Source organism: Hippichthys cyanospilos, chromosome 19 (genome assembly GCF_059441005.1).
Source record: "Hippichthys cyanospilos isolate Australia breed blue-spotted pipefish chromosome 19, RoL_Hcya_1.0, whole genome shotgun sequence".
In the NCBI taxonomy this organism is placed as follows: Eukaryota; Metazoa; Chordata; class Actinopteri; order Syngnathiformes; family Syngnathidae; genus Hippichthys; species Hippichthys cyanospilos.
The window spans coordinates 2,378,726-2,398,578 of NC_142387.1; the positions used below are offsets into that span (position 1 = coordinate 2,378,726).

At 38.9% G+C, this 19,853-nt stretch overlaps 1 protein-coding gene and 1 pseudogene across 4 annotated transcripts; one reads left to right on the forward strand and one right to left on the reverse strand.

The window, feature by feature from the left end:
* Nucleotides 1-575: 575 nt before the first annotated feature.
* Nucleotides 576-19,094, forward strand: slc35b3 (solute carrier family 35 member B3). Of its 4 annotated transcripts, XR_015863622.1 has the most exons (11): nt 576-790; nt 1,716-1,953; nt 2,082-2,203; nt 2,302-2,456; nt 3,635-3,742; nt 3,819-3,916; nt 11,878-11,970; nt 13,833-13,869; nt 14,336-14,444; nt 14,568-14,637; nt 17,048-17,126. XR_015863622.1 is itself a non-coding variant. In XM_088402031.1 (10 exons), the coding sequence occupies exons 2-10, from the start codon at nt 1,738-1,740 to the stop codon at nt 17,196-17,198; spliced, it is 1,122 nt and encodes a 373-aa protein (XP_088258157.1). In that variant the 5' UTR covers nt 576-790; nt 1,716-1,737; the 3' UTR covers nt 17,199-19,094. The 4 variants fall into 4 exon arrangements, 1 of the variants encoding a protein (XP_088258157.1); XR_015863624.1 differs by lacking the exon at nt 17,048-17,126 and having other exon boundaries at nt 13,747-13,869; nt 14,568-14,593; XM_088402031.1 differs by lacking the exon at nt 13,833-13,869 and having other exon boundaries at nt 17,048-19,094.
* Nucleotides 7,206-8,335, reverse strand: LOC148407618 (uncharacterized; annotated as a pseudogene).
* Nucleotides 19,095-19,853: the final 759 nt, after the last annotated feature.

The following is a 19,853-nucleotide window of genomic DNA, read 5'->3' on the forward strand; positions in this document are numbered from 1 at the left end:
ATTTCGGGAGGGTTTAAATGAGAGACACATGTAAAAAAATGTTAATTCCCGTCTGAAAGAAAGTGTATAAAATGTATTATGATAGTTTTTACAGCCTTAAAACATGTATAATAATTTTCAAATAAAGATGGGCACCACGGAATTCGCCAATTTTTCGTCATTTTCAGAACATAACCCCTGCGATAACGAAGATAGAATATTTTCCTCTACTACTATAAGGCTTAAAAGGGTCTCCGATACAGTTGTAGGCGACAGTATTCGCGGGCCCCGATCATACTGAAGACGTGATATATATATATATATATATATATATATATATATATATATATATATATATATATATATATATATATATATATTTTTTTTTGGTCTTCCTGCTAAATAGGTCAATAACAGCAACAGCGTTTAGTCATCTTTGTATATTTCCCCTTTCCCAACCCACATAGCGATTCTCTTCGCTCAGACACGTTTTTTTTCTCTCACGAGCTTAAGTCAACCAAATGTGCGGTGCATTACGTGATATCCAGTTGACCAATAGAGTCCCAGTTTTTTTATGGTCACCGTCGCATGCCGGAAGTTGTTGGCTGTTCTGCTGGTGCAGCTACCCTCTAGCTAGCCAAATTACATTCACACATACTTTTCATTACAAAACACATACTTATTTAGGGGTATGTGTGGAATTCTTGAACAGTAAATATGACTCCGGGATGTTTAGAGTTGTGCATTTCGTGGAACACCCCCACAAGAGGACGATAAACCAGAGTAAAAATACGAGGAAGTGTTGTTCAAGGTAACAAGCTGACGACACTCTTGCATGAAGCTTTCAATACAATCTTTGTTAACATCGTGTACGTTTCTGTAGATACTCACATGTTGACAATATCTGAAAGTGAAATGGCAACTCGTGATTTAATGTTCAATATGTTCAATAATATGTTTGTAATCTTGTTACGGGTTGTAATCTTGCTAAGTTTTAAATGCTCTATAAATTATTTTAATTCATTTGCTAAATATTGATCCAGTAACAAACCAGCCAAATGGACGTGTAATGTTATATAATTTTGTGCTTAAGCTTCCATATTAAAATATAACGGACCACTGACTTGATACTGTACTGTATGATTCTTCGTCCTTAAGTATTCTCCATGTCCAGGTCCATATTCTGCCATGTCCACGTCATTAAGTAGTTACTTCCCCCTCCAAATTGTTAGAATATTGTGTAGAGTTACTTCGCGCTTCGATTTTCGCGCCCTCGGTCTCTCACCGATATATTTAGGGGAAATAAAACACTGGAGAGTTTACACTTGAAATACTGTTTACTATAAAAGAAATCTCGGGCATTGATTTCCAACGCACACTGATTTGAAATTTTGTGTCCCACGGCAAAAATCATGCGTCAGGGAGGCAGGCAAACGAGATCACTGCATATGAAATATTAAAAAGTTAGTTTTTAGATATTCATATGCAACATAGTGCATTTTGGTATTTACATAATTATTTTATTATTGGCCATAAAGGGTCTATCAGTTCTTTTAAAACTTTTATTTTTTTATTCTGTCAAACCTCTGCATTTTGTTCCTAAATTATTGATATTACTGAGAAATTGTTGGGTGATATTGGATATGGGTGATATCCCCTACGTATTGAAACCTTTTACATGCCTCAACTAATGAAAAACGTTTTAAATTGATCAGTTGTATTTGTGTTCATTGTAGCCACAATTAGATCCTGGAAACAATGAGTGATAAATACAGCCTGGTGGGGTACAACAGTTCGCGGAAGCACATTTCAATATCCATCCCGGGATCTCCAGAGATGATGTCCCCTCATATAAAGCCTTCGGAGGAATGGAGGGTCCTGGGAATCAGACTTGCCAACTTCAGTCCCCCAAAACAGTTTAGCATTTGTGTGGCTGGAGTCTTCTTCTTTTACCTAATTTATGGATACTTACAGGTAAAACAACATTGACTCTAGGTACTTTGTACCTTGAAAATAAGAACTAACTTTATGTATGGAAAGTATATTTACAACACAAAAATGTGTGTCCCAAATAAGAAACTCATTGTCTTTGTCTTTTTCAGGAGCTAATATTTTCTGTGGAGGGGCTTAAGCCCTTTGGTTGGTACCTCACTTTCGTCCAATTTGGGTGCTACTCCCTGTTTGGACTAATGGAGTTTCAGTTCACAAAAGACAAACGCAGAAGGTACAGATGTTTTACTGTCAAACTTTGTCACAGGTATTAAAATTATGCACCTTTGGTTGGATAAAACTCCTGGTCTGGTTTTTCTCCTTATCCTTTAGGATACCTGGGAAGACATATATGATCCTTGCGTTTCTAACAGTGGCAACTATTGGGCTTTCTAACACCTCCCTGGGGTACTTGAACTACCCGACACAGGTCATCTTTAAATGCTGTAAACTCATTCCTGTCATGATTGGAGGAGTACTTTTACAAGGTCAGTGTCATTTTTGTTCTTCATATTTTAAATAACTAAAAATCAATTGATCAATAATACTGTGGCCTCTGAAGCTTCTACTGAAATAAAAATCATGACGTCACGAATGTTTTTTTTTTCCAGTGAGTTATACATTGAGGTGTGTTGGGCCGCATGGAATAATCACAGCTCATTTGACGGCAAACTGAGCTGTGATTGGTTGTTATCTGACTAATGAGAACAGTGATTTCATTTTCAGTAGAAACCAATTTGCAAATATTTTTTAAAGGTATTAATTGTACATAAAAATAATTGGATCAACTCAGACGAAATATACATTTTTGTCTTACATTTAGTATCACATGAAAGGAAAAACCTTTTTCATTATCATATGCTTTTTTGTGCCCCCACTAGTCAGAACACAGTATCGTGATTAATATTGTGATTAATATTATGTTTGTGACAAATAAATTAAGCTGCATAATCTACTTTTTTTTTTTTTTTAAATCCATCATAAGGAGCGCCCATTTTGTCACTTGCTGTCAACTGAAAATGACAGTTGCTCAATGCTCATAAATGACCAGTCAGTGCTCACCTGTTGTTTGGTCATGTGAAATTTTCCAGATGAGCTGTGATTAGTCGTTACCTAAGTCCTGAAGAACTTTTATGTCATTTTGAGTTGACACCAGGTGGAAAAATGGCCGTGGATAAAAAATGGGTGGATTTTGCTGATTAAATCATATTCACATAGAATTTTAATTATTATGGGGTTGCATAGAACATTTTATGTAATATTGAAACAAATCTGTAGACTTTCCCTTTCAAGAAAGTACTGTTGTATTTCTTTTTACTGACATTATTACAGTGTTATTAACACACAGACAAATAGGTAAGATGATGTCCATATTTCAACGAGTTATTGCAACGGACTATGTTCTTGTTCACCTGTATTTTGTTTGTTTGTTTTTTTAACATGACTTCAAACTGAGACACCACATCTCTTTTTTAATGTAAAAAAAACAATACAAAAAAAATCTGCAATTGTTTGTTTTCCGACACTGCTGTGCTTCTTTTAATGTTTTCCTTTTTAGCCAGAATTCTACATGCGATTCTGGTGACTCACTGAGTCAATGATACCTGCTTTTTTGATTTGCATTCAGCTGAAGTTTGGAAATTTTGCTTTGTTCTCTGTGTTTCAGATAAACACTATCATATGATCGATGTGGTTGCTGCTGCCTGCATGAGTTTAGGACTCATTTGGTTCACGCTTGCTGACAGCAACATGACACCCAACTTTAATGTCACAGGTAAGTACTGTATCACTCTTACAGAGAAGCATAGCAGTTTATGTTTTGTATGTTTAAGATGTTTGTTTATCTTCAGGTGTTTTCCTCATTTCCCTGGCACTGTGTGCGGATGCTGCTATTGGAAATGTGCAGGAAAAATCCATGAAACTTCATAATGCCTCCAAATCTGAAATGGTATTTAACTTCTAATTCAGTTTTTTTTCTTTGACATCAACAGTGTGGTTTTAGATGTTAGTAAAGGGATCATTTTATGTCAATTCACACAAATCCCAAACATTTTCCCACAAACAATTCCTCAATTAGTCTGATTTTTATTTTATTTTTATTGTATCTATTTTTTCAAGGGCTAAGTGACAAAGCAAAACATAAAGGGTAGCATTGGGATTCAGCCATAAGTCTTAAAGGGTGAATATTGGCAAGTGTCAGCGAAGATAGCAGCTCTTTTGATCTTGTCAGGGTTCGTCCAAGGCGGCAAACATTCGACAAACAGTTGCCAGGTGTACTGCTCATCTTACAAAGGAAATTCTAACATGTTCAAAATTTCCTTGTGGCAAGCGCACGACCGGAGTATGTTTGGCAAACGTTTATGATCTTTAACAAACTGACGAGATCAAAGGAGCTGTGTCCTTAGCAGAGCTACGCCAATGTTCAATCCTCTGTGAGAAAGGGGCTTGAGAGTGCACTTCCCAATGCCAAATTGGGCACGGCACCCAAACTTTGAAAGGCACTAACCGGGAAACCGCTAAACCTAGGAGGCTCAAATTTTAGATTTTGGTATAAAGCTTGACTAGAATAAAAATCTGCCGAATAGAAGAGGTGTCAGAGTGGAGAATGTGTGATTTGACATGGAATGTACATTTAAATGTTGTAAATTCCTCATTGCTGCTGAATTTGTGTGTGCTTGGGCACAGACTTCACTATTAGTTGACGGGAAACGGGGCACAGGGCTGATCCGTACCGGGCCTAATTTCAAAAATCTTAAATTGGAATATTTTCAAAACCAAAGCAGCTAGCAACCTAAAAGCAGAACAGGCACCTACCTTAGGCATAAAGCAGCTTCCATGAGCAGCCATTTCCTAATAAAATCCAGATTACCATATTTTTCGGACTATAAAATGCTACTTTTTTCTCATGATTTTGAGCCCTGCGGCTTATAGTCCAGCGCGGCTTATCTGCTTTTTGTTCACCACCAGTCAAGCAAATGTGTGTATGCTCAAGGAGTCAGTTTATGAAACAACTATGAAATAGAACTTCTAAGATGTGAATCAATGGCTTTTTAAAATATATTAGTAAAAATATATTTAAAAAAAAAAGTCTAAATTGAATAAGATTATTCTGCCCTTCAAAATCCAGTACAGTAGGCCCCCGGTTTACAAATTCCCTGTTTTATGTATTTTTCATCTTACGAACGTGGACCGCTGCGTTTTTAGTCCCCCTCTTACGCACAAACCTTTCGTCTTACGAACAATCAAACATACCAGTCAGTGTGTCCGCATCTTTTTCGCTTTGCTGCATCAACAAATATAACTATTCTCGCATGTCACGGTAACGCCGATATGCTATTGGTCTTATAAGTTCACAGACACGGTCTCAGTCACGGTCTCAGTCACGGAGATGCCGATATGTTATTGGTCGATTAAGGTCACAATCACGGTCTCAGTCACGGAAATGCCGATATGCTATTGGTCGATTAAGATCACGGTCTCAGTCACGGAGATGCGGATATGCTATTGGCCGGCGTCACGTCAATCACAGAAATACCGATATGTTATTGGTCGATTAAGGTCACAATCACGGTCTCAGTCACGGAATTGCCGATATGCTATTGGTCGATTAAGATCACGGTCACGGTCTCAGTCACGGAGATGCAGATATGCTATTGGCCGGCGTCACGTCAATCACAGAAATGCCGATATACTATTGGCCGAACGCCTTCATCTAGCTTGATGGCACAGCTGGTCGGTGTGTTGTGAAGACTTTGCAAACTTTATCTGTTGTACATGGCTTCTAAAATTGCAAGTGGCGGTAAAGGAAGAAGTAAGACGATGATGACAATAGAAACGAAGCAGGAGATAATAAAAAAAAAATACGAAGGCGGCGCACGCATGTCATTTTTCCTTTGTATATTTATGTTATTTAATTTAAGTCTACAGTAATTATGCGACAAATTTTTAACATGTGTATAAAGTCGTGATGTTTTTACCTAAGGTTTTTGCACACATTGCACGCATTCACTAATTAACATGGGTTTGGATTGCCCGTCATACGAGCAATTCGAGTTACGAGCATAGCCACTGAACGGATCAAGTTTGTAACACGGGGGCCCACTGTACTACCTTTGTTAAGATTTGTACTTAGACTTAGAGCACCCTCTAATGGTTATTTCGAAATATTGTTTTTCTCAGTAGACATGAGTTCTCCAATGTGGTTGCACGCAAAGACGACAGGTTAATGTTCGAGGATTGCTGAGCTTATTTTGTTTTGCCTTGGACGAGAATTGTTTGTAAGTACACAAGTTGTCAAAATTATGACACTGTTCATCTGTTTTGTTTATCGTTAGAGACATTGGGAATAAGAGTAGTTTTTCGTTGTGCAACTTGTTTTGTTAGCTCGAGAGGTGCTATGTATCATTAACTGATTAGCGGTTTTATTTTTCCAGTTTTACGGCGACCTAAAGAGGGTCATGGTCAATGGCTATTGTTCAAATAAAGCAGAGCAAAAGGAAAGACAGTCAGATTGTTTGAAACGTCGTTATCCAGCCGTCTAGCTGGCAAAAAACCCGACGCTTCGGAGTGAGGACGGCATAAAGATCTTGTATAAAAGTTTGTTTGATATAGAGTATACAGTATATGTGATTGTGTTTATAGTATTATGAGTATTATGATTATAGTATATATTATTTATGTGCAGTGTGTGCAATGTTCACTAAATTAATCTATCAATTAAACAATGGGAGACAGAATGCTGTTAAAGAGAGGATGTTGCAGTTGGTAGACAATTTAAAATAATAAATATAACAAAAAGAAAAAAATAAAACTTTCTTATACCATCTTTTTGCATAAATATCTGATGTTATGACCTGCGGCTAATAATCCAGTGCGGCTTATCCGTGGCAAAAGATGTTTTTTGGTCAATTTTTGCTGCTGCGGCTTACCGGAAAATACGGTAATTATTTCTTTATATAACAAAAATTTCACATTAGATTCACAAAAATCACACAATCCAGACATAATCACATATATTTTCAGGCGCAATAGCAATTTTTAACATATCATAATTTTTTTTGCCCGAATTAGCGACTACTTTTTTTTTTGTGCAATTTCAACCAAACTTTTAAACAGCAAATTTTTAGCAGAAACTTTATATTTGAGGAAAGCATGCAGAAACATATTAACTCAACAAAAGCAGAATTTGCATTTTTCTACATATAATCACAACTTATTTAGGTTGAATTCCAATGTAATTATTGCCACAGCACATCTTGCTGGTTACTTGGCCCTTCTCCTTCAACAATTACTTTAGCCCATTGGCCTATGACTTGTGGAGTCAGCTTCCTGGACTTGTAAAAGTTCTTGTCCCTGCCCTCCATGATCATGCTCTTATTCCTGCCGGTCGGCTGCTACAAGGCCTTGTTCTTCCTCGCTTCTAAAGTCACGTCCTTGTAGAAGTTAGCACCAAAACAGTTGCAGAGGGGCCTGCTGATGTTGCTGATAGGGCAAGATGTTTTTGGCCAGCCTGTGCCTCTCCTGTCACCTGTATCCCTGCAAGGTCGGGTCTGAGGCCACCAGGAACTCCAGTAGGTGCCTGAACCCGTCCCTGTGGTGCATGGTAAGGGAGAGGAACTGCACCCTGCCCTCCTTCTTGTCCTTCTTGCACATCAGGGAGTCCCATAACGACATCCCGAAAGACGCCACGTGGGCTATGGGGAGAGATGGCCGCCTCAGGACCGCCCGGCCTGTCTCCAGCTCTCCCCTTGTCAACCAGTTTGATCAGGGCGTTTAACATCACAGAGGGCGGGTCGCCCCTCTTAAGCTCCACGGCGATCTCCATCTTCTCTTGCAGGGTAAGCTCCTGCGTGCAACACTTAGCCACATATGAGTTGGCCTGAACCTTCCTGGCCAGGTAGCCAGCATAGTTGCCAATCGCAGTGAGTAAGCTCGGCCAAGATCACCTCATCGTCCTCCTTCTCCTCTGCCTTGGCCTCTTGACTGCTCGTCAAAACGCTTGCTTGGTCCTCGATGCCCCCGTCTCAGCCCTTGTCACCTCCTGCCCTTGGCCTCACCACGTGGCGGTACTTGTCGTTCCAGCACACGTACTGCTCCGCCCGCGCACGTTCATCACTGAGATCATCCTTTGGAACATCTCCAGGACGTCAGCCATGTCCTTGTGATCATCCTTGCCCGTCGTCTTGGTGGGGAGCCTCAGCCCGGCGACCGTGTAGTGGTTGACGAATGCCATCATGAGCCCAACACTCCGCTACTCAAAGGAAAAAGTCGACAGCACCTTCTGGGTCAATTTGTAGCCAGCCTTGACCAACTTGTTGTTCTCCCAGCTGGCCAATTCCTTCAGGCTCGAGAATCGTGCCGTCCTCATCCTCTCCAGCTCTTAGGGAGTTTTATTTATTTATTTATTTATTTATTTATTTATATTATGTCTGAAACATGCAAAGTCCATTAATTTGATCAGGACAGCAACACAAGCGTCTAAAAGCTCTTATGCAAGAAGCCTCTATCAGTAAGCTAAAGGTACACCATAAGAGGATTTCTAAGGTACAGTAAGCTATGTTTTAATACAATATTGAGGAAGAGAGTAACTACCTACTACAATATTTAACCTTATCTACTTTTTTAAACTACCTTTTTTGTCCAAACGTCCAGCCAAGGCTGACGAAAAAAAAATCATTTTGAGAAAGATAAATGTCTGTTTTACAAAATGATAACATTATTAGATTGAAATGTAACAAAAAATATTTAAATTACAAGATGTTTTGCCTAAAAACGAGCGATTGGCCTAAAATTACCTTATTACAGTGGACCCCTGTGTTACAACGTCCCTGACTTATGTTATTTTCATGTTGCGACCTGGATTACTCAGTTTTTCATTACCTCTTTTTGACATTTTCCTGGAATTGCGCCCAAAACAACTCATGACCCTCGGGGCTTGAATGTTTTTGTGTTGTTTCGTCTCCATATGCAGGTGTTTTAAGGTAATTACACTTATTTTCAGTTGCCGTTTCTGCAAGGCGTCACTACAACTCTGGTCTGCTATTTGACGGTGTCTCCTCACGGAGATGGTGGTCTACTATTGTTCGGCCTCACTTGTTTCAAAATGGCGGAACGGTCAAGCTTTTTTCAATTGTGAGTGGTTACAAAACTGTATTTATAGTGCATTTTACTGCTTAATTCAAAGTTGAAAGGGTTAGATATGGGTCCCAAGATTGCTCGTGATGTTAAAGAGAGAAGTAAGAAAATGATTTATATGGAAATGATGCTGGAGACAACCCATATTAAGGAATATGGGCATAACAAGCGCCACTCAAAGGTGTTTTCTGATTGCGTACATGTATATTATATGTACGTAGCTCTTACTATACTATTTTGGTACCAATTTTTAATATGTATGTACAATTTTGATGTTTTTAACTGGGATTCTAAACGCATTTGCTATTTAACATAGGTTTGGATTGCCCGTTACATGGCAAGTTCGCCTTATGACTCCACCGCGGAACTGATTAATCTCGTAACCCGGGGGCCCACTGTTGTCTATATACAAAATCCAAAATGGCAGCCGGCACAAAACAAAGAGCTACTTAAGTTGAAATGTCTTGTAAATAAATCCGTAAAAGCTGTTTTTTTTTTTTTTTTTTTTTTTACTTTTTTTTTTTTTTGCCAGAAACAGGCAGTTGGCCTAAAAGTACCTTATTATTTGAATGTAAAGTTTTGCTGGTTTGTAGACATAAAACCCAACATGGCGCATGGCACAAAATAAAGAGATCCTTAAGTTAAAATTTCTTGAATAAATGCGTAAATCCCAGAATGTTGATTCATATAAACGTAAAACAGTCTAGAGTCTTGGTTGAAATCAAAGAATATCAGGCAGTTATCATTCAGTTTATGTAAATAGTTAAACCTAAAGTTAAGTTTTTTGCACAACGTTTTCAAAATGGTGCTATTTTAGATAATTACATTGAATCCTCAACCGAATCTGTCTAGAAATTCCTGCGTGCTTCTATGCATTAGAACTTGACAATTTCGTCTTGTTTCCAATGAAATTCAGTGTGAGAACGCAGCGTGTGTTTGAGTTGTTGTTGTATTGAAAGCCGCTCACACTGCCCCTGGCTCTGCCCCCACTCCGCCTCTCGGTCGGCCCCCTACGGGAGGCCGTTGCGCAATGTATGCGTTGTCCTTTCAAGTAATACTGAAGTCTGTGGCACGAGGTTGAGTCTAAGTTCATGTGGCTGCGTACTAGTGCGGTGGTTGTTTTGGGCAGTTAAGCGGGTCCTACGAGGGTGCGTGTTATTAAGCCTGTTGGTATAGCATTGGCAGGTTGTTGTCGTGTGCTCAAGCTATGAGGCAGTCAACATTGGAAAAAGGAAGTAACAGCATCCAAACGTTTGGTGGATGGTGTGAGTTGCCACGTTTGCCAGTGGTTGTGCAGAGTAATCAAGCTAGCATTGTTTATTCATCCGAGTCTGACTGCGTTTTGGCTTGAGCTGTTGTTTGGTTAAGGTGCTCCAGCAAGGCCTCCATGGTACTGTTTTTTCCTCCCTCTCTGCATCACTGGTCCTTTGAGTCTGATGACTTCACCCAGCAAAGTCTCAGCAAAGTGGACATAATGAAAACAACAGCACGGCCACGGCAGCTGCCATCCTATTTACGGAGCTATCATGTTGCCCTCCCTCAGTCCCTCACACCATATACTGCTTTTGTTTACAAGTGCCAGTGCACAGCAGCCACAGTCACTCTGCCTACATATCGAGTTTGTAGGCCCGCAGTTCCTCCCAGCAGCATTGACATCAATAATACAGGTTGTTGCTGCTCAAACGCAACCACCTCTCATAACAGCAAGTCTACTACGGTCACCTCTGTCAAAGTTATATCAGCCCACTTATCAAATACCGGTAAGGTACACAGTCACGACACCTGTCAGCATACCAGCCAAGCTACACTGATTCCAATTCAGTACAAGATGGCACTAGACCACCTTCTTGAACCCCAAACAGACGTTTCAGAAGATTACACCTACTGTGTACTCTTTGAGTACCTAGTGCTGGAGGAAGCCAAGCTGATTGCTCAGTCTTGCCGACATTATGGCCAACCGTACACAGGTGCCATGGAAGTATTACAGCGTCAGTAAGGACAACCCCATCAACTCACACAGAGTGAGATTGCTGCACTTTTAAAGGCCCCTGTTATTAAATCTAGAGATACAAAGGACTTCCAGAGCTTTACCTTCAGTGTTGACCTTCTAGTAGAAACGCTGACGGTATTAGAAGGGCCTGATGGGACAGAAGTTCGGCCAACTGGTCATGCCGACCGGCTGCTACGTAAGCTGCCCAAGCAGATGCATTACTGCTTAAGGACCTTACCAACTGGCGGAAAGTTAAGGCGGAAGCTCAAAGGTTGTCAACAAAAATCCATATCCAGAAGAACTGTTTATCTCCAAGAGAGAAAGACACGATCCCGCTTTTAAGCCCTGATTACACTCCGCATCTGTTTATTATGTTTCTGACTTTGCATAGGCAAGCAGTTTTGCTCCTGGCTCACCAATATCCAAGAGTCTGTCTTTTTTTTAAGAGTACCGTGCATGCAATAGGCGGAAAACATCCTGACTTAGTTGCAAGCCAATTGCAGGACACATAAGGACGAACAACAATTCATGCACCCAATCACACCTAAGCGCAATTTTATATATGTCCATTACACCTGCCATGCATGTTTTGCATGCAAGCCAGAGTGCCCGGAGAGAGAACCGCGGGCCGGGGAGGACATGGAAACTCCACACAGGAAAGCCAAAGCGAGGTGGATTTGAACTCCGGTCCCTGAACTGTGAGGCGGACATGCTAACCACTGCTTCACCGAGCCACCCTAGTATATAGACCATGTTGTCCAAATATGTATATGCTCTGTTTACAGGTGCTGTATTCCTACTCCATCGGCTTTGTATACATTCTGACAGGGCTGCTCGGAATGGGTCGCCTTGGACCAGCAATGTCTTTCTTCTATGAGGTTAGCTTGCAACTAATTACACTTCAATTGCAAGGCTCACATGTTGTTAAAAATAGAGATTGACCGATATTTTTTTCAGAGCCGATACAGATTGTCTTTCAGTCAAGGAGGCCGACAACCGATATTTTAAGCAAATAAAAATTTCAAGGAATATGAACTGCAGTACAAGGGAAAATTTTGCAGTGAGAATAGGAGACTGCAGCTTGATGAAGCCAATAGTAGTACCACATCAGTTGCAAAAAACAGATGCAATACGAAGACCACTAAACCAGACGCCCTCAGTGCCTTGGCTGTGACGAAAAACTATATCCATCAGTGCTCTACTAGCACTGATGCTACCAAATTTTTCACTTGGTCACAGGATTTAGTCGCATGGGAGGTACAGCGTGACCAGATTTGTTGATTGTTTTTTTTATTGAACTTATATATAATAAGTACATTAAAATAAAATGTGAGAACAAGCAAAAAACACCAAAAGAAGCAAATAAAAGAACTGTCAGTACAGTGATTCCTCGTTTATCACGGGGGTTACGTTCCATAAATAGCACGCGCAAAGTGAAATCCGTGAAGTAATGAGCTTTATTTTTTAAATTATTTTTCAATGCAATATACAATATCTTTTAAAGCCCTAAATTTATTTAAAATAATAATTTTAATATAGTAATACAAGGTTGGAAACATTGTCACTCACGTTTTTCACAGTCCCAGCTGTGCCGCTCCTCTTTTGTGTCTGTTTCTACTGAAGGCGCAGGAGTCTTCCTCCAAGAGAAGAACATTTTTATGGGTAGTTGTTGGCCCTCTTTCTTTTTCTAAGCAAGACGATTTTTATAAATGGATATGCCCGGACATCAAATTAAAGTGAAGCCTCTTATAACAATACACTTGAAGTTTTAATTTCTGACTAAAGAAATCTAGGTAAAAGTCAGTTTTCCAAAGCTGTGCATTTCTCCGTTGCTGTCTGTGTGCCTACATTAGTGTGTGCGTTTGCTCTCGACACGCCTATGAGTCACGTGATCGGCTCCCAGGGATCAAGGTGTCAATCAATGTGCTTACTAGCATGTTCTTAACGTGTGCGCACACGGGCGATTACTGGAGAGACACAGGAGAGACGAAAGCGAGCTTTTGGATCCTCTTGCCTTTTGTAAAAAATTGACAAGTGAAAAACCAATACAGTACAGCGGCAATATTTTATTTCTAGACAGCAGTAAAGCCCCTGAGCCAATCAGGATTCAGAGGGTAATGCACTGTAAAAAATATCCACACTGAAAAAATCTGTGAAGCAGCGAAGCCGTGAAAGATGAACCGTGATAGAGCGAGGGATCACTGTCTATGTTCACTTCAATGAAATTTGCTAATATGTTCAAAAGGAAGTAGGAAGAAGTATAAAACATATCTGGTCCTACTCCTTGTATTCTATTATTGAGATATTAATATATTGTTTCACATCACAAAAACATTCATATAAATAAGCTAATGTAGGTCGTTCATACTGTTGTGTTTTTATATATATATATATATATATATATATATATATATATATACTGTATATATACTGTATATATAATATACATATATATATAATATATATACACACACACATACATACTGTGTATCTTAGATTTTTCACATGTAACAAACTTTTACACAAGAGCTGACTCATTCATATAGTAATATTTGTGCTTTTCCAATATAATATTTTTAAAGCTCTTTTTGAACATAGCCATAGATGTGCGTGTTTTCAGTTCTGTTTCATTGCCATTCAATAAATTGACACAGAGGAATGTGCAGAGGAATGTAGGGCAGGGCAAACTAGTGCCAGGTAGAAACCGTCGGAGACTGGGATTTGGTTCTACTTTGAACAGGCATCTTCCGTCACAGTCGGAGTCAACATAATACAAGGTAATGACCAGTTAACAGGATCTCTCCTCTCTTCACGTAAGTGAATACGTTCAATCATTACCTGCGGCTCCGCAGTCAAACATCAAACCGTGGCCTAGGGTGATCTGGTGCCAAGTATACCTGGACACCCTAATGTTTGAATATTATGTTCATTGTGGACAATCCATGATGAGCACAGACGTCCAATAACAGAACAGCATTTAAGTTCGCCAGCAAACTAATGGGAGTCCCCAGAAGGGGCATACTCCAGCTTCAAATTCTCTGACTTTGAAATTTGTACTGACCCCATGTTAGGTAGGATTTGGCCTGACATCAGCTTACTGGCCCCAGTTCATCGGGCCACTTTTAGTCGAATCCTGCTACGAAAAGTTTTATCATCAGTATTTTATGTCAAATATCAACTGTATTTTTCCTATTTTAATGTGCTATACATTTGTTGAATTGTAATCTCTTTCAATTCTTTTAGGAACCTCAAATGTACGGGTATGCATTCCTTTTCTCTCTTTCGGGTTATCTGGGCGTCTCCTTTGTGTTGGCTTTGATCAAGCTTTTTGATGCCCTTGTTGCAGTTAATGGTCAGTTTTCCAACATTTCTTGACAAATATCTGCACTCGTATTTAGTGATTTTATTTTTATTGAAGTACAAAGTAAAAGAAATAACTAGTGTCCAGAACCATGACTGTTTTACTTCTTTGCAGTGACCACAGGGCGGAAAGCCATGACAATTGTATTTTCCTTTATGTTCTTCACCAAGCCCTTTACTTATCAGTAAGTACAGCCACCGTTGGAATTTGGCCAGTGGTCTTCTTTTGTTTAACTATATGACCTCTAAACTCTGCATTGAATAAGAAAACTTGAATTTGCCTTTACTGACCCTTGTTTTCATGTCCTCAGTCTATTGCTCTACCTTTTTGTTCTTCACTCTTCTCTGACTCACCCGCACTTATTCATGGGCTCTGTCAAAAGGTCCCATCTCTTACTGCTAACGTGATTTTTCTCACACACATTCACTCACTAACAGCCACTTCTTTTTTTTTAAATGTTCGCGGATTTCTTTTTGGCCATGAATAAGATTCAGTCCATGTTAATACCTATGTTTTGTTTGACTATAAGGTTTTGATAGAACACAATAATTATATATAAATCATAAACAATAATAATATTCAGATGAGTCCATCAAATTTGCAGACCTATGCAAGTGTAGTAGTGCACTGTACCCCAGCAAAATAGGCTGAGTCCCTCTATTATGATTAGATGTGCAACAATTAATCAATTAAATCCTGATCAAATTTATGAGTAATGATCCAGATTTTCAACGATTAATCAACAACTCTTCACTTTTCATAACTAATGATTCTGATTTTCAATTAGTTTTTAGAAACCTTATCTAATTCAAAATTGTCCGAACTGGTATTGGTGCGGTAAATATTAAACCATATTTTTAGTCCTCCACGAAAGCATACTGATTCTTATTGGTGAATCAAAATACAGTGGACCCCCGTGTTATAGCGTCCCTGGCTTATGTTTTTTTTCATGTTGCGATGTGGAATACTGAGTTTTTTCGTCCTCTCTTTATGGTATTTTCCCGGTTTTGCAACAAAAACCACTGTCATGACCCTAGGGGCTTGGCTGTATTTGTGTTGTTTTGTCTCCATCTGTAGGTGTTTTTAGGTCATTGCATTTATTTTCAATGCCTCCATGCAACGTGTCACTACAATGCTGGTCTGCTATTGGTCGGCGTCTCCTCTCGGAGATGGTGGTCTGCTATTGGTTGGCGTCTCCTCACGGAGATGGTGGTGTGCTATTGGTCGGCCTCGCTTGTTTCAAAACGAAGGGTAAAGCTTTGTTCTACCGTGAGTTGTTACAAAACCGTATTTATAGTGCATTTTACTGCTCAATACAAACTTTAATGGGTTACCCATGGGTCCCATGATTGCTAGTGATGTTAAAGAGAGAAGAAGAGGATTTCTATGGAATCGATGCTGGAGATAATCAAAAAATATGAAGTTAGCCTAGCCTAGGCTACCCTTAATAGGGAATATGGGCATAACAAGCGGCACTCAAAGGTAAATAAATCCTTTCTATTTTTTATTTATGATGTTTTCTGATTGTATACATGTATATTATATATACATAGCACTTACTATACTATTTTGGGACCAAATTTTTAATATGTATGTACAATTTTGATGTTTTTACCAGGGGGTCTAAAAGCATTAGCTATTTAAGATAGGTTTGGATTGCCCGCCATACCGTGAATTTGCCTTACGAGCTCAACCGCGGAACGGATTAATCTCATAATACGGGAGCCCACTGTACAGTAAAAATACAAAATACATTTTTCGCGGTTAATGATGACCAAATCCCTGTCCTCATTGGTCGTTGGTCGTGCCGGAAGCCAATCACGTGTCTTGTAGGAGTGCCCATCTTCCTCATGAAACTGACACACGCAGGTTAGGTTGACAAGAAGGAACAGAAGAAAGCAGTACTGCACCAGAATATTGTAAATCTCTTCCATAGATTTCTTTTGTAACAAATTGAAATTTCAAGTGTAAACTCTGATTGTTAACATGTTTGTTCAGCTACAGGCTTCATTTTAATTTGACTTTTGGGTACCGCTAATATAAACGTAGCTCTCCTTGAGACTATCGCCAAAGAGATGGGAAGGGAAGGGATAACAGTACAGTTACTGTGTAAGGTTTAATGATTTAAGATTTAAGTAAATGTGTGTACTGCAGTTGTCCGAGGAGTACCCGTGGCAATTGCATTTATAGTTAACTTGTCTGTCTGGCATGCAGGAAACCTTCACAGCGCATGTCTCTGCAATACAGGTTTTTAATTTTTTTTGATCCTCAATGCACTGAGGATGCGATAGGGGAGGTATGAACTAGCAAAAAATCAGATTTGCAGGCACTACTTTTAATTCGACTACAGTGATCAGCATTTTTGCCTTTTTTGGTGTTGCTAAAAAATCCATTAACTGTATATGAATTTATGAGTGTTTTTGTTTGCATTACACTGATTTTGAATATAGAGATATAAATGAAAACTTTACACCAATTCACAATTAATCAACAAAAAAATACAAAAAAGCCACTCAACTGCACAGGTAACTATCACTTTGAAATATTAAACTTTTTATTACCTGTCCAACATCCCTACCAAACCCCTCTCACAGGTACATCTGGGGTGGTCTTCTTGTGCTTGTTGGCATCTACTTGAATGTTTACAGTAAGAACTGTGACAAGATGAAGTTTCCCTCAGTCAAGGACCTTTGGAGCTGGCTGCTGATTGAAAAGAAAGTCCGACTTCTCTCACAAAATGTGTGAGGCACCCACGTGCCAGTCACTTCACAGGCCTTTAGCCTTATACAGATAGACATGGAGCCAAGGATCTGTGTTTTTTTTTTTCACCAATCAGCCTTGCCTGCAACATGATTGAACCATGCCATCTGATGGAATTTTTGGGCTTTCTCTGCCAGAATCTACATGATCGTCCAGGCTGAAAATGACCAAACCTCAGAATCCTTGGCATAATACTGGCTGTTTTTGAACACACATACGGACGTTCCCAATCTGAAGAACACTGAAGACTTGAAAGGGATTCCAGATACCAAATCACAAAGTTTTGCACTTGATTTTTTTTTTTTTTTTGGGGTGGGTGGGCAAGGAAGTAAAGCATTTGTATGAGGTGTCTTTTATTTTTATTGTTTTACCCACATCAACAAAACTACAGTGTGAAAGGTCTTTACTGCATTCAATATGGGATTTTTTGTTTTCTCAACAGATTACAGATATGCTCTCTGGTTGAATTTTAGAGTGTTGCACTCAACCGCAACTACTACTACTACATTACTGCATTCAATATGGGATTTTTTGTTTTCTCAACAGATTACAGATATGCTCTCTGGTTGAATTTTAGAGTGTTGCACTCAACCGCAACAAGCTGCTAAACAATGTCTGAATGAAGTCATCACACGCCTTTTACACAAACACTAATTCAAGGTGTTGTCTTGACAGGCTTAACATTTATGAATCTCAGATTCTGTGACTTTGTACTGAACAAATTATTACGTTCAGTATTTGCAGTGGTCAGCAATAAGATTTGGACCTAGAGGGGGGTTTTCAGTGACCTGATCCATCTCTTCATAACGCCATCATGTCACAAAATATTTCACAGTGACTACTGTACATGGGAGAATAAACTGCTTGTTTTTGCTCTGCATGACAGTAAAACAGACCTCCAAACATGGTGAGAGGGCCAATGGACTTCAAAATACAGTATAGTGTTCCCTCTTTTTTTGCAGTTATTGGGAACTGGGACCAAACCGGGTGCCACAAAGTATAACTATCATTCCGAAATTGACTTGTTTAGGTGTGACTTCTGTGTTAGTTTTGTTGTTCAATGTTTCCCCTATATACAGTGGCAGCTTGGCACTCCTAATTTCTAGCTGCCACTCCTTCAGATTTCTTCCAGGGCTCGACATTGCCACTGATTCACTGGCAATTGTGTCTAACTTCACAGTGTGAGCTGGTAACGATTTCATCCAATTGCACTCATGTTTCAATTGCTACCTGAATGTATGTAAAAACATTTACATGTTTTTTCATGTAATGCACACCGCAAAAAATACTTACCAAGGAAGATGAAACAACAATACGTCACACGCCAATGGCATGTTGTAAAGGCTAATTTCAAAATAAACACACTAAAAAAATACACAAAAGCCCCCCTATTTTTTCTATTTTGAAGTCGGCCTTCATACCTGTGGTTCGCTTGAGTCCTCGCAACTTTGTTTTTATTGCCATCACATCACAGAGCTACCACCATCAACATAGCACCGTTTAAAAAAAAAAAATCTTACTCAAATGATGAATGATGGTTAAAAAAAAAAAGTAAATTATGCTGGTATTGTGTCATAAACTACAAGTCTCCATGCACATGATGCTTTAAAATGCAGTCAAGAAATTCCAAACTCAGGATAAAAATTCATCAATGCATAAATTGTATAACAAATTTATTAACAATGTGGGTTTTCAATCAATGTATCAAACCTAACTGTCATAAAGCGTGCACTTGATATTGAATGTCATTTAGGAATGCATGGCACAGTTTCTCGTAAGCTCTTTATTGTTGAATTCCTTCTGTGAATAAACATGACTGCTTAGGATGTTTGCGCTCCAATCCTGCTTTTTTTTCATAATAAATAATAGGAATTAACTGTGTGCCAGTAGTTTCTTCTTGGTCCTACTACTACACTCAACTGTGAAACATAAATCAAGAAAAAATATGGCAGTGAAATTAATTTGTTTTGTTATTTACTATGTACGGTCCATCTAGTCACTTATGATGACAATATCTAGGCAAATAACTAGGCTTCCATCTTCCATTCTAGAGGTTGGTATGTCAATAAATCAAAATAATAAGATTAAACCTGCCTTTGATATTATATAATTATTTTAATGTTCACCACAAAAACTAAACCACTTTTAAATTGAGTCCCCTTTAAGCAGATGTTAAATATAAAATAACATGTTATATGCAGTTTTGTTTTCTTTTCTACAATGATTCAAATGCTAGCTTCCATGAGATCTATTAGTTAATTGAGTCATGTCCCGTATCCTTTATTGTCATTACCTATTGGTGCCAGATGCTCTTGTCGCAAGGAAATTTTGAATAACAATTTTCCTTTGATGACATTGAACAAACCCTGAAGGAGATTAAAATAGCCACTACCTTCGCGGACAATCGCCAGCATTTCATCCCTCAGTGTAAGAGGTAATAAATTATACTTATAATTTGATATAAAGAACACAAAATTAAAAGCCAGAATGAATGGGGCAAACATATTTTGGTTATTTTTTTTTTTTTTAGGCATTTTTTGGAATTCTTCGATTTGTTTTGCATTCCACAGGTTTGGCTATTCATTATTGATTTCTACATAACAAAACAAAATCCAAAAAAATGATCCATCCATCCATCGC